Genomic DNA, 13,528 nt, shown 5'->3' with positions numbered 1-13,528 from the left:
CCTTCTCCAACTCAGGGGGAAAAACTAGGGATCTGATCCATGCTTATTTAAAACAAATCCAAGCTAGTAAGCCATTTTTGGTGGCCAATGCTTCCTCAGGCAGTTGGAGCCGATACATTAACACATCACCAAGAGCCTCTGAACAGCTCTCATAAACAGTGGGCTGCATCCAAGCAACAGATTCACAAAGTAAACCTGATAAAAATCACCTTATAATGTTTTTAATATGCCAAAAGTCAACGTGAGAAATAATCCCTCTGGACATCTTGCTTTCTGGTGGATGTGTTTCATGGCAGAAGTAAACCTGAGTCCTGTAGGACTTTGTTCTCAAGAAACTGTGGGGGGAACCTTTGGCCCTCCAGATGTTGCTAAACTATGAGTCTCATCATCATGATAGCTGTGCTTGCTGTGAGTTGTAGTTCAGTAACATTTGGAGGGATTTCAGTAACATATAGGGACGCGGGTGGCGCTGTGGGTAAAACCTCAGCGCCTAGGACTTGCCGATTGCATGGTCGGCGGTTCAAATCCCCGTGGCGGGGTGCGCTCCCGTCGTTCGGTCCCAGCGCCTGCCAACCTAGCAGTTCGAAAGCACCCCTGGGTGCAAGGAGATAAATAGGGACCGCTTACCAGCGGGAAGGTAAACAGCGTTCCGTGTGCTGCGCTGGCTCAGATGCAGCTTGTCACGCTGGCCACGTGACCCACAAGTGTCTGTCCAGCCTATAGAGTGAGATGAGCGCATAACCCTAGAGTCTGTCAAGACTGGCCTGTACGGGCAGGGGTACCTTTACCTTTTAACATTTGGAGGGCCAAAAAATCCTCACACCTGGTGTATAGAGATGCTGCCTAATATGGTTTCTCACAGCAGCATTGTATTTATTCATTTGTGAGAGTGATACTATTTACAGTCTTGTTTGCAAAAGAATTCTTATTTTTGCTAAACATATTCTGTTTTATCTAATTTATCTAGTCATTCTCTTTGTTTAAATTAAACATAGGTTAAAAATAAAAGATCCAAGTCCATATACTTCAGGAATGAAATTCCCTCAAATAAGAGACTTTCAATGAAATATTAAGCATATATAAGGGAGAGAATCCAGAGTCTGGGAATTCTGGGTGACAAAATTATAAATTTTGCATTTAATATGGGTTCAATTTGAGTGAAATGTAGGAGGAAAAATGATTGCAAATAGAAACATTTAGAAACAAAGATCTGCTAGCAGACAAAAGTCACTAAACTGACATTCTCCAGAGAACAGCAGTATATAAAGCAAGATGCTGTCATTTTGATTTGCTCTGGACGAAGATGGAAAACCTGCTCCTGCCTCTCCAGTGACACAGAAGAGATTCTTCCTGTTGGCATTCCCTTTTACGTTTTCAGACATACATTTATATTCTGCAAATGTGTCTCCCAAATATCAAGTGTGGTCATCAATCTGTATTTGCAACAAATGCTTCACCAAGGTAGACAAAACGATGGCACAGACCTTGAGACACACCAAATTCAGCCAACAGATAGCAGCAGCTTTAGATTAATTTCTTTGGTAATGAGAAGTAAGTGGTAACATAACCCAAGCAAGGAGCAATGCCATAAAAAATACTCTGGGAGTTCCTCTCTTTGCTTAAGAGATCTAAAAATAATCACATGTCCATAAGGGCAAAACAATAGTATAAAGCCATTAATTTAATAGTTAACTTTAAACAGTGCACAGCCACTGGCTGAAAACAATTTAAGTGAGCTTGAAGAGGATATGGCTATAAACCAGAGCTAAAATAATTAATCTATGCATGTTTGTTTGTTTTTAAATGTAAAGCATATTTTAATCTCGTATTTCTAGAATTCACAACATTACTTGCATCATATTAAGCAAGTCACAGAACTTCACTTTTCTGGATGCATAATTTTGATTTGTTTCACACACAGCTCTGTTAAAAACCCACCACTTGATTCCTAGTATCTACTGCCTGCAGAGATGACGTGCACTGCATTGCCTCTTACTGATTTTACTCAGTTCTGTTTGCTGCCCACAAATTGTCATTACTCCTTCCTCACAATACGTGACTTAAATTTTGCTACTTGGGCCACTGGACCTATTCTATGAACGTGATCCCATATTTATATTCATCAGCTGAGACCACAAAGCAAATTCAAAAGGACTACTCAACAGTATAAGGCCTCAAATCGTGCAACCTTACCACCAGTTGTTATTGCCTTTCTCACACATGCAGTTCCAAGGCTGCATCCAGTTCAACTCCTAAGAAAACCTGCATGGCAGAAAACCCCCAACAAAATCAAAGAGTACTTTGTTCCAATTATATGGCTAGGTTCAATAGCTTACCTGATATACAACCCTTTTTTTCCCATCATCATCCATCTGAGGTAATGTCAAAGGTCCAGAAACAATCCAGACATCTTCAAATCTGTCAGTCAGTTCCCGGCAATACATTTCTAGCCTGAAATTAAGCCAAAATAGTTTAAAGATATGGACTAGCCTGGGGCTGGGGAATTCCAAACATACCTAGAACAGAGAAGGGCAGTGGGGCATTTTAGGGATAGGAAAACAGTTCCCAAGCTAAATATATTAAGTAAGCATGATGAGCAAATGTGAGCTTTAATCTTCAGTTTATTCCTATATGGCGCTTTAGCTTGACAACCAGATCACAAATCAGGTCTCTGCCTTGTTTGCTTCCATTCATATGTATCTTTGCACATGCTTGTGTTATTGTTTGGTCTGTACCTTGGGGAAGCTATTAGTGGAAATGCTTTGTTTCCAACATGCTGAGTCAATACTTTAAAAAGCCAATACTTTATTTGCACCTTTTATATTCAAGCTGATTGGTAGAAACAGTGCTTTGTTTCCAACATGCTCAGCAAGTAGAGGTCAGAGTGTATCTGTTTACAATGAGTAGTAGGCAGAGACCCATTCCTGGACTCACCCACATTAGTAGCTACCAAATTAACAGAAACCATTATCATACTGTTTTCCCTGCTTGAAGCGAGCTAATTCTATTTCTGTGCTAGTGTGTGTCTAATTAATTGAATTCCATTCCATTCCATTGGATTTGTAGGCTTTAAAATGCCGTGCACTGTGCGCCTTCAGGAAGAGAAATATTATAAATCTCAATAAATAAATATATGAACCATGGACTAAGGCTTAATATGCCTGCCACTTGCCCTGGGCAGCACTTCTCTCTTTGCATAAACACACTATAGGAGCTTTCTGGCCAGATCACCAGAATGCTAATATGTGTGCTCCGCCCCAGAGAAAGCTACATAGTTTCTCTAGTTTATTTCTTCATTTTTGGTCTTCTTCCCTTGCCTCCCTCTCTCCAGGTTAGGCTGACACATGATTAAAATGTTTAAAATACCACTAAACAAAATTTTACCTTGAATTTAGTTAATCTAGTAGCAATTTACCTATTCCAGAATCCAGCATTATTCTGATAGTTCTGGGGTACAATGTTGGATAGATAAAATGTTTCTGCCATAGCCTTCTGTAAGAAAAAAAAATTGTAAACGAAATTTTGGATGGATACCCAGACCTACTTAAATGCTCAGAATGAAACAGAATAAAGCAGTCAAATGTCAATGTTTATCTCTTTCAGCAAGAACCACTAAGAAGAACATTCTAATACATTTGCACACAGAACAACAGTGCCCCAACATCATTCTGTTACATGATATATTACATTTCCAAAACGGTGCCTTCAAATTCAATCTGCTGTTTAAATTACCCACTTCCCCCTGGTCACCACGGCTAGCACAGTCTTCCCCAAATTGTTGGTCTCCAGATGTTCTGGAGTACCTCTCACCATCTCTAATCAATAGCCATATTAGCTGGGGCTAATGTGAGTTGTAATCTAAAATGTCAGTTGGGCGCCACACTGGAGAAGGCTGGGTTAGCAATGTTTTCCAGTTCTCTCAAAGCACTTTCACAGCTCTGTCATTGATTTTAGGAACCATGGATTCTGTTCCAGTGCCATGTTTAAACTACTGCCTAGTTCTGCTGAAAACATGATGTACAAATTGGTTTTAATGTTCTTTCCCCTCCCCTTCAAAGAAACAACAAGCCAAGAATTAAGTAGCAGTCCTACTGGTGAATATTTGTTATCTCCAGCCGGTGCCATATGGCCTCGTGACCAGCCACTCCCAATGTAGTCTTCATTCAAGGCAGTGAATATTGGAGGGATGCTAGGATCCGGTCTAAATTTGCAATGTTTTCTGTCTGCATTGCCTGAGGAACAAAAACAAGTTGTTCAGGAAACCTTTTCTTTTTTAAACAAAAACTATACTAAATGCAACTGACAAAACTGCAAAATAAACAGCAATCCTAAACAATATCCTAGAATACAGTCTGTTCACATGGAGCACTGACAAGGCTTATTGATCTCCATTGTTATCCTGTGTGAGCTGGCAGTGTGCATTCAAGACTCCCATGAAACTCTGCATTGCAAGGAAAAACCAGTAGGTGAGCTGTCTTTCAGGGAAGATTGTCCTCTATTACTGATGTTTCTCACCGAGAAACCTGGTAAGCCTCAGAGGAGTTCTCTACTCCTACACACATGATGTGCACTTTGCCAATCACTCTACATTGCCTGCAGAGATTCACATGTTTAAGGGTCACAAAGGGAAGAGGATGTAGAAAGGGCAGGAATCACATGGAAATGAAAGCCTTCACTGACTGAACAAGTCCATATCAATGATAAACAAAAAGAAGGGGTTACTTACATTGGATAAAATGCCTACAAGCTTGCACCAAAAATAGTAGACATCCATAGGATATACTCTAAATAATAATAATAATAATAATAATAATAATAATAATAATAATAATAATAAATTTTATTTATACCCTGCCCTCCCCAGCCAAGACCGGGCTCAGGGTGGCTAACAACCAATAATAAAAACAAGTTGATTAAAATACAATTGAAAAAAACAAGATTAAAATACAACATTAAAACATTAGGATGCAGCCTCTTCACAGGAGGAGAAAGGAAAAAGAAAGAGGGGGAGGGAATCACACTGATTCTAAGCCAAAGGCCAGGCGGAATAACTCCATCTTACAGGCCCTGCGGAAAGAAATCAGATCCCGCAGGGCCCTGGTCTCATGAGATAGAGCGTTCCACCAGGCCCAGGTGTTGAGAAGACCCTGTCTCTGGTTGAGGCTAATCTAACTTCCTTAGGGCCTGGGACCTCTAGGGTGTTGCTCTTTATGGACCTTAAGGTCCTCTTAAATTCCACAGACATCCACTAACTATCTTGCACCTACTGTATCAATTTGAAGTCTCACCCATAGATGAAAATAATATTTCTGGGCTAGCAAGAAGCACCTTCAAGCACACATATGCTTTCTTCAGGATCTATAAATTTTGGATGAGCTTGGCTTCTAGCAGGCAGTGAGGTTCAGTTTTCTCATGCCCTGATCCATGGAGGCAAAGCATCCCTCTTTTGTACCTGCTGCCCAGCCACTTCTGCCAACCACATCTATGAAATCTTGTGCTCTTTACAAGACTGAGATTGTTGCCTATTGAAAGCTTGTGTATGTGGACAACATAATTTACCCACCTGACAGAAGAATCCTATGCATTTTTTACTCAGAAGCTCCCCTATGCTCAATGAGGCTTACTCTCAAACAAAGGTCCTATTACTCGTGCACAGCCAGTGAACTGCTTCTAACTCACAAGTAAATTAATTACAAGCAATTAACAAATGCACACAAGAGTTCACTTACCCAAAGTCTTATGTTTGGAAATATGTTCAATCACCCATCTAGGCACTCGTTTTGCCTGATCATAAGATAATGCATGATTGGTGTAATGTCTGATCTGTGTTCCAGCTGCAGGAAATCCATACTTTTCCAACACAGTCTCTGTTGTGGGTTCTAAGAGAGAAATAAAGAGTTTTAAGGCCAGAACATGTGGGGTTTGTTTTCTCCCACGGAAGAGTAGCCAGAAAGGCATCAAATGCCTAAGAACCCCATTAACAACTGAGAATTTAACCAAGTCTTACAAAACCCTTTTCATTTCTGATAATTTCAAGTGCATGAGGGTAAGCTCTCTTTCCATGCAAAGCACCACATACATGGATGGTGCCAGTATTATTGCAATGCGCTCTATGTAGGGGTACCCTTGGGCCAGGTTGGGATGCTCGAGTTGGTACAAAATGCTGCAGCTTGACTGCTGATGGAGACAGACTGCTGCCAGCAAGTAACACCAATCAGCTTGCACTAGCGACCCTTATGTTACTGGGCCAAGTTCAAGTTTCTTGTATCAATTTTTTTTAAGGCCATTAACAACTGGGATCCAGAGTACCTCCAGGGTTGCCTGATCACTAAGACCATTAAAGAAGTCTCTGTTAGTTGTCCCTCATAGCTCAGACTCATGGATTGTATCCACCAGGAACTATGAATTCAGTACAGTCAACTGATTTTGTGGAACTAATGATTAAAAATTCACCAGTTTTAATCCTCTCAACAACCCTGTGAGGTAGGTTATGCTGAGAGAAAAGTGAAATCACTAGCCCATGACCACCCATAATTTATTATTTATACCCCGCCCATCTGGCTGAGTCTCCCCAGCCACTCTGGGCAGCTTCCAATCAAGTGTTAAAAACAACACAGCATCAAATATTAAAAGCTTCCCTAAACAGGACTGCATTCAGGTGTCTTTTAAAGAGAAGATAGCTGCTTATTTCCTTGACATCTGAAGGGAGGGCGTTCCACGTGGCAGGTGCCACTACTGAGAAGGCCCTCTGTCTGGTTCCCTGTAACCTCACTTCTCACAATGAGGGAACCGCCAGAAGGCCCTCGGCGCTGGATCTCAGTGTCCGGGCTGAACGATGGGGGTGGAGACACTTCTTCAGGTATACAGGACCAAGGCCATTTAGGGCTTTAAAGGTCAGCACCAACACTTTGAATTGTGCTCGGAAACGTACTGGGAGCCAATGCAGATTTCTCGGGACTGGTGTTATGTGGTCTCGGCGGCCGCCCCCAGTCACCAGTCTAGCTGCTGCATTCTGGATTAGTTGTAGTTTCCGGGCCACCTTCAAAGGTAGCCCCACATACAGCGCATTGCAGTAGTCCAAGCGGGAGAGAACTAGAGTATGCACCACTCTGACAAGATAGTCCGCAGGCAGGTAGGGTCTCAGCCTGCGTACCAGGTGGAGCTGGTAGACAGCTGCCCTGGACAAAGAATTACCCTGCGCCTCCCTGAGAGTCCAAAATGACTCTCAGGCTGCGCACCTGGTCCTTCAGGGGCACAATTACCCCATTCAGGACCAGGAAGTCCCCCACACCCACCTGCCCCCTGTCCCCGAAAAACAGTACTTCTGTCTTGTCAGGATTCAACCTCAATCTGTTAGCCGCCATCCATCCTCCAACCCCCTCCAGGCACTCACACAGGACCTTCACTGCCTTCAATGGTTCTGATTTAAAAGAGAGGTAGAGCTGGGTGTCATCTGCAACCAGCCCAAACCCCCTGATGATCTCTCCCAGAGGCTTCATATAGATATTAAAAAGCATGGGGGAGAGGACAGAACCCTGAAACACCCCACAAGTGAGAGCCCAGGGGTCTGAACACTCATCCCCCAACACCATTTTCTGGACACAGCCCAGGAGAAAGGAGCGGAACCACTGTATAACAGTGCTCCCAGCTCCTCGAGACGGTCCAGAAGGATGTTATGGTCGATGGTGTCAAAGGCCGCTGAGAGATCCAGCAGAACTAGGAAACAGCTCTCACCTTTGTCCCTAGCCCGCCGGAGATCATCAACCAGTGCGACCAAGGCAGTTTCAGTCCTATGGTGAGCTTCTTGCCTGGTCACTGTGATAATCTAATTATCATTAATATTATTTTATTATATTTCCATACCACCCTTCATCTGAAGATCACAGGGCAGTTTATAATATAAAAAGACAAAAATACATACCATAATAACAAAAGCCTAAACCTCAATTGAAATGGATTAAAAAATCAGTTTCTTCCAAGAGCACCAGGATCCAGTCTGCAATCAACCATTCAAGAACCTTTTCCAAGAAGGCCCTCCTAACAGTGTTGTAAGTTCTATTGATCCATCTTGAATACCCAATGCAGAGCCTTTAATGTAGTGGGTCCTACTATCTGGAACACCTTTGCCCTGGAAATAAGGCATGCACTAAGTTTTGCACCATGTGCTTTCAACACATGCTACAAGCTTTAATTTTTACCCATACATGTTTCAAAATAAAATAAATAATAGTAAATAATAATTGAACTGGAAATTGAACCTGGGCCTCCCTAGTTCAAGGCTGGTACTCTAACCACTACACCACCTCGGCTTATCCAGAGGCATGTGGGGCTACTGATGGAAGCAGAATTATGGGCTGGATTGACTTTTGGTCTGATGTGTTCTAACAGCAGAGGAGTCCTGCTACAAAAAGAGATAGAACCAACCCAGGCATCACCTAACAACAGAGAATTTGAAAGGGGGGTTGATGAGAGCCTACTTCACTTATCACAAAATTAAAAACTTTCTATCCTTTCAAAACACAAAACATTTTAAAATGTTGTTGGGTTGAGAAGTGATGTGGGCTTATTGTGTACTTGTAACCTTTCGCCCACCACTTCAGATTGATTTTTTGATAACAGTTATACAAATACACTTAAAGCCACCATAAAATGAAAAATATGTCATTGCTAGCAATTTACTGCTGGTGTGATACAGCCAGACAAAACCACTTTCTCAATACAGTGCTGATTGATTTTCAATGTATACGGGGAGAAAAGTGGCAGATGTTATTTTTAATTCAGTTTATATTTAACAATTCAGGAACAAACCACAGGTTGTTTGGTTCGATTTTTGTGCCATGGTAAAAAAAAAAGTTGTTTGCATTAAAAAACGTACTACGTTTGCAGAAACAAAAGGGAACAAATGTTTAAAAACAACTTATTTCAACATAAATTGTTATAAACAGAAAGCAATAGATAAAAACCAATGCTTTGTTCTCTTGTGCACAATTTTTTCAGACCATGCTGTAAAATGTAACTAGCATGACTCCTAAGGGCCTAAAATGCCATATTAATAAAAGGCAAATTCACTGTAAATTTGTGCAATGCTTTTTTTCTTTAGAAATCGCTAACAGGGTTTTAGTGGCTAGAAAGGGAAATTTTTAACTAAAGATGGATAGAGAAGAATGGGAGACCACCAGGAGTCCCATTTAAAAGCTGAATCTAGATAAACTGATTTGAAGAGAAATGTTGAAGAGAAATGTAAGCATTTGAGGTAATGTGAACATTTCATTTTCAACTGCTGGCCACTGTAGAAAACAGTATGCTGGGCTAAATGAGCCTTTGGTCTGATCTTGGGGAAAGGTGATAACCAGCTCAGTCACACAGGGTTTCCCAAACTTGGGTCTCCAGCTGTTTTTGGACTACAACTCCCATCATCCCTAGCTGGCAGAACCAGTGGTCAGGGATAATGGGAACTGTAGTCCAAAAAGCAGCTGGAGACCCAAGTTTTGGAAACCCTGGTAGAAGACAAGCTGTCCCCAGGATATTCCTGGTTCAGTCCCCAATGGGATCTGCCTAAAACCCTGGGGAGCCTCTGCCAGTCCGTGTAGTCAACACTAAACTGGATGGCGCAAGGGTCCCGATTCAGTGCAAAGCACCTTCCCATATTCCTATTTAATTTCAAACTGCGCCAGATCAACAATAAGGTAAAAGCACCAGGAAAACAACATGGAAAAAGCTGGAGAAAAATCAACAGCAAAAACGTCATGAACAACACCATAAGTTTTTGTGTTTTTTTTTAATATGGCGCCCAAATGCTACCCAAACCGGTGCCCGGCGGGAAAACAGAGAACTCTTCAAATTATCCCGAAACTGTCGAAATTAGCTGTTGCTAATCCTTTTATTACAAAAGAGATGTAAGCATTATATCAGCAATATTCCTCTCAGATCTCCTTTTTTTATATGATGCTCTTTAGTGGAAAGCAATGCGGGCGCAGACCCGCCGCAGACTGAGGGCAGGCTGAGTATAGCAGGCCCCACTTTCCCCCTCAGCCGCGCATCGCCAACGGGCGCCCTCAGCCACCGCTCCGGCCGCCGGGACCGGAGAGCAGCGCTCCCGCTAGCGAGCCGGGTCGGCAGTTGCGCCTGCGCACTCGCTCGCTTACCCTCCTCAGGCGGCGACGGCGGTTGCTGTTTTGCCGAGGCGGCGGCGGCGGCCACGGAGCTCTGCAGGGCCGCGGCTGGGAGACGGGGCTCCCCGAGGAGTTTGCGGGCAGTCAGCGCAGAGGCCGCGGCTCCCAGCGCCGCCCCGCACACGAAGCCGCCGAAGAAGCGGCTCCGGGCGAGGCGGGCGCCCAGCGACCCGGCCATGATAGCGGGCCTGAGGGAGGGGAAGGAGCTTTTCCGCCTCCGCCTCAGCTCCGCCTCGTGAGGGGAGGAAAAAGCGCGCGAAAGCCAAGCTCGCCCTGAAGCAGGGCAAAAATCTTCTATCCTCACTTGTACAATTAATTACTCGCGAGACGGGTTGAAGAAAGAGTCCATAAACTTATTTACTGCAGTAAAATGTCCCGTCCCCCCACCACAGGGACACACCTGGAATAGTATTGTGCGCCCTTTCTGGCTGCCACATATTAAGAAGGGTGATGACAAGCTGGAAGGTGTGCAGAGGAAGGAGACCAAGATGGTCAAGGGTCTGGAAACCAAGCCTGATGACGGCTAAAGGAGCTGGGTAGGTTGAGCCTGGAAAAGAAGAGGATGAGAAGAGAGATGATAGCCATCTTCAAATATCTTAAGGGCATAGAAGAGGGAGCATGCTTGTTTTCTCCTGCTCCAGAGGGTAGGATTTGAACCCATGGCTTCAAGTTACAAGGAAGGAGATTCTGGCCATAGCTGTCAACTTTTCCCTTTTCTTGGGAATAAGGGAATTTCCCTTTTTAAAAAGGGAAACGTTGACAGCTGTGATTCTGGCCTAAACATCAGGAAGAACTTTCTGATGGTAAGAGCCATTTGACAGCGGCACGGTCTCTGTCAGAAGACGGGGAACCTCTTCCTTCCTTGGAGGTTTTGAAGAAGAGGTTGGATGGTCATCCGCCAGGGATGCTTTAGTTGTTCCAGCATTGCAGGGGGATAGATGGCCGTTGTGGTCCCTTCGAAACCTACAGTTATTCGATTATAAAGTACAACAATTCCACATTCCATTTTTTTAACTACAATTCCACATTCCGTTTTTTTATGGATAGAACTGTTTTGCTTTACAGGTGCATATTTTATTGCTTGTAGCCGACCTTGGGACTTCGCAGTGGAGGGGGACTAATGAGCCTAATAAAATTCAAACCGTTTCATATGCAAACGCAGCTCCAACTCCCATACAGATACATGCTGGGATCAATAGGGCTGTTTTGAGGGGGGGGGCTTTATTCCATCAAAATCCCCTTTCTTTAAAAAGAATAAAATAAAAATTATAGAATAAGAAACTACCTCTTTCCCCTCAGCTGCCATGTCTGTTTGTGACATCACTGACAGTCCTTACATAGCCAGGGATGGGAAAACATCTGCCCAACCCTACTAGGCCTCACATTTTTTTTGGGGGGGGGAGGGCATTTGTTAATAAAGAAATGATGACTGAGGAGTCCCCTCACAGCCTTCCCCTGCATTTGCTAAATAACCACATCCCTCATTTGTGTTGTTGGGATAAATTTATATAACATTCCAATGAACTTACAGAAGAATATACCTGATATACAGAAGAATATCAACAATCCAGCACAGATAATTTTACCCATGGTGTTTTGTTTTTCCAGAATCTGCTAAAACAGAAGGGAGAGGTCAGCAGTTACCAGTAAGGAAGGAAACATTCCTTCGAGAAGCTTCTCCCGAAATGGAAGGCACACAAGACTGTAATTCTCTTCTTTGGGAGGTGGCTGTTGTGTGGGTGGCCTTAGGAAGCTGAATGCAAAGGAGGCAGGTACCAGCCCTTTGGATTGCAGCAAGGACAACCTGGGAGCGTCTCTCATCTGCTGTGCTTATACTTCCTCACTCTCCCATTCACTACCTCTTCACCAAGCCAAGACAAAGACCAGCATCTCGTCCTTTGAGCCCCATGTTGGGCAAAAGATTCCTGCAGGGGGTTGGACTCGAAGACCCTTGTGGTCCCTTCTAACTCTACAATTCTATGATTCTGTGATCTAAGGGCATTGCTTTCAAGTGAACACATCATTCTCGGTGCCCTGAAACACATTTAAAAGGCATTCAAAGGTTTTTATAAAAATAATCTTTATAAAAAATAATAATTTATTAGTTTTCCAATTGAAATTGACATATGATCTCAACAATCAAGCAGAAACCACCTAAAATGGCATGAGATATAAAGTCTTTCTTCCTGTTCCCGAGATTTGAAGCTGTTAAAAGGGACCAAATGGGGAAATCCTTTCAATTCCTAAGAGGCAGTGAGTTGAGGGAGGCCAGAGCCACATCCACACCATTTGTTTAAAGTGCCGTGAAGCACTTTAAACACTCATGGCTTCTTACCCCAAAGAATTCTGGGAGCTATAGCTTGAAAAGGGTGCCAAGAGTTGTTAGGAGACCCCTCTGTTCCCCTCCCAGAGCTACAACTTCCTGAGTGGTTTAACCACCCATCCTTCTTTCCAGAGAATTCTGGGAATTGTAGCTCTGGGAGGGGCACAGGGGGGTCTCCTAACAACTCTCAGCCTCCTTAACCACCTACAGTTCCCAGAATCCATGGGGGGAAGCCATGCCTGGTTAAAGCGTCACAGCACTTCCAATGAACAGTGCAAATGTGGCCTAATGTTTCCTCCCCTCATTTTTGTCAAACTGCTTGTCTTGCTCCTGCATTATGGTATATAAGCTTCCATGAACCACAGCTCGTTTCATCAGATTGATGATGTGATCTCCTGAAACTCACAGCCACAGTGGGGAATGCAGAGGAGAAGAACAGACTCCATCACTTGCAATCCAGCAGATGTCCGCCTGCAGTCTCCCTTCAAAGCTCCTTCCCTCAGTTATGGCCACGGCCTTGTCCATTGCTCGCTGTCAGTATTTCACATTCATTTCTCCGATGCAAATAGGGACATTCTGCCGTTCTCTTCATGACTTTCATGGCTGGTCTCGTGGAAAAGCTTGCCAACTCCAGACATCCCTGAAAGGCAAAGGCAAAAAGATGAGTGGGATGGCCACCACCTGACAGCGTCCACCCAGACACCTCCACTGGTTTCTGCCTGCCTAGGGCATCCACTGACATCATTTAAATGCAAACTCCACCAGCTTCCGCCTAGGGACATTCACCCGCTGCCGTTGGGCAATTTCCCTCCTCTGTTTGGTTGCCTGTTATTAAACAAGGCTTCCAAACCAGTTTGCATCCATTTCAGCCAGCGTAGCCTTGCGACATCCACTAGCCTGAATGCAAACTCTTCCGGCAACCATCTACCACCTGCAGCCTCGCCAGGTCCATTGCCAGACGACCGCCTGCTTCAGAGCTGAATATCAGCTGCCTTCAAGTAGCAATCCCACTAGCAAGTAAACTTTGAACTTG

General features: G+C 43.7%; 1 protein-coding gene across 3 annotated transcripts in view; it reads right to left on the bottom strand.

Moving 5' to 3' along the window:
• The window catches only part of EXOG (exo/endonuclease G), a 222,356-nt gene that overhangs the window by 11,782 nt on the left and 197,046 nt on the right, over window positions 1-13,528 (bottom strand). Inside the window, exons 1-6 of one of the 3 annotated variants that reach the window (XM_081882629.1) lie at window positions 12,902-12,956; window positions 10,573-10,719; window positions 5,730-5,879; window positions 4,093-4,232; window positions 3,416-3,492; window positions 2,337-2,451 (exon numbers count right to left, since the gene is read on the bottom strand). In XM_081882629.1, coding sequence (XP_081738755.1) covers window positions 2,337-2,451; window positions 3,416-3,492; window positions 4,093-4,232; window positions 5,730-5,879; window positions 10,573-10,719; window positions 12,902-12,941 — 669 coding nt within the window. In that variant the 5' untranslated portion in view covers window positions 12,942-12,956. Of the gene's footprint in view, window positions 1-2,336; window positions 2,452-3,415; window positions 3,493-4,092; window positions 4,233-5,729; window positions 5,880-10,145; window positions 10,384-10,572; window positions 10,720-12,901; window positions 12,957-13,528 lie in introns of those variants that run through there. The other 2 variants (XM_081882628.1, XM_081882630.1) reach the window with 2 other exon arrangements.

The sequence above is a fragment of the Podarcis melisellensis genome (assembly GCF_964234715.1).
Source record: "Podarcis melisellensis genome assembly, chromosome: 12".
NCBI lineage: Eukaryota > Metazoa > Chordata > Lepidosauria > Squamata > Lacertidae > Podarcis > Podarcis melisellensis.
This window is presented reverse-complemented; position numbering and strand designations above follow the sequence as displayed.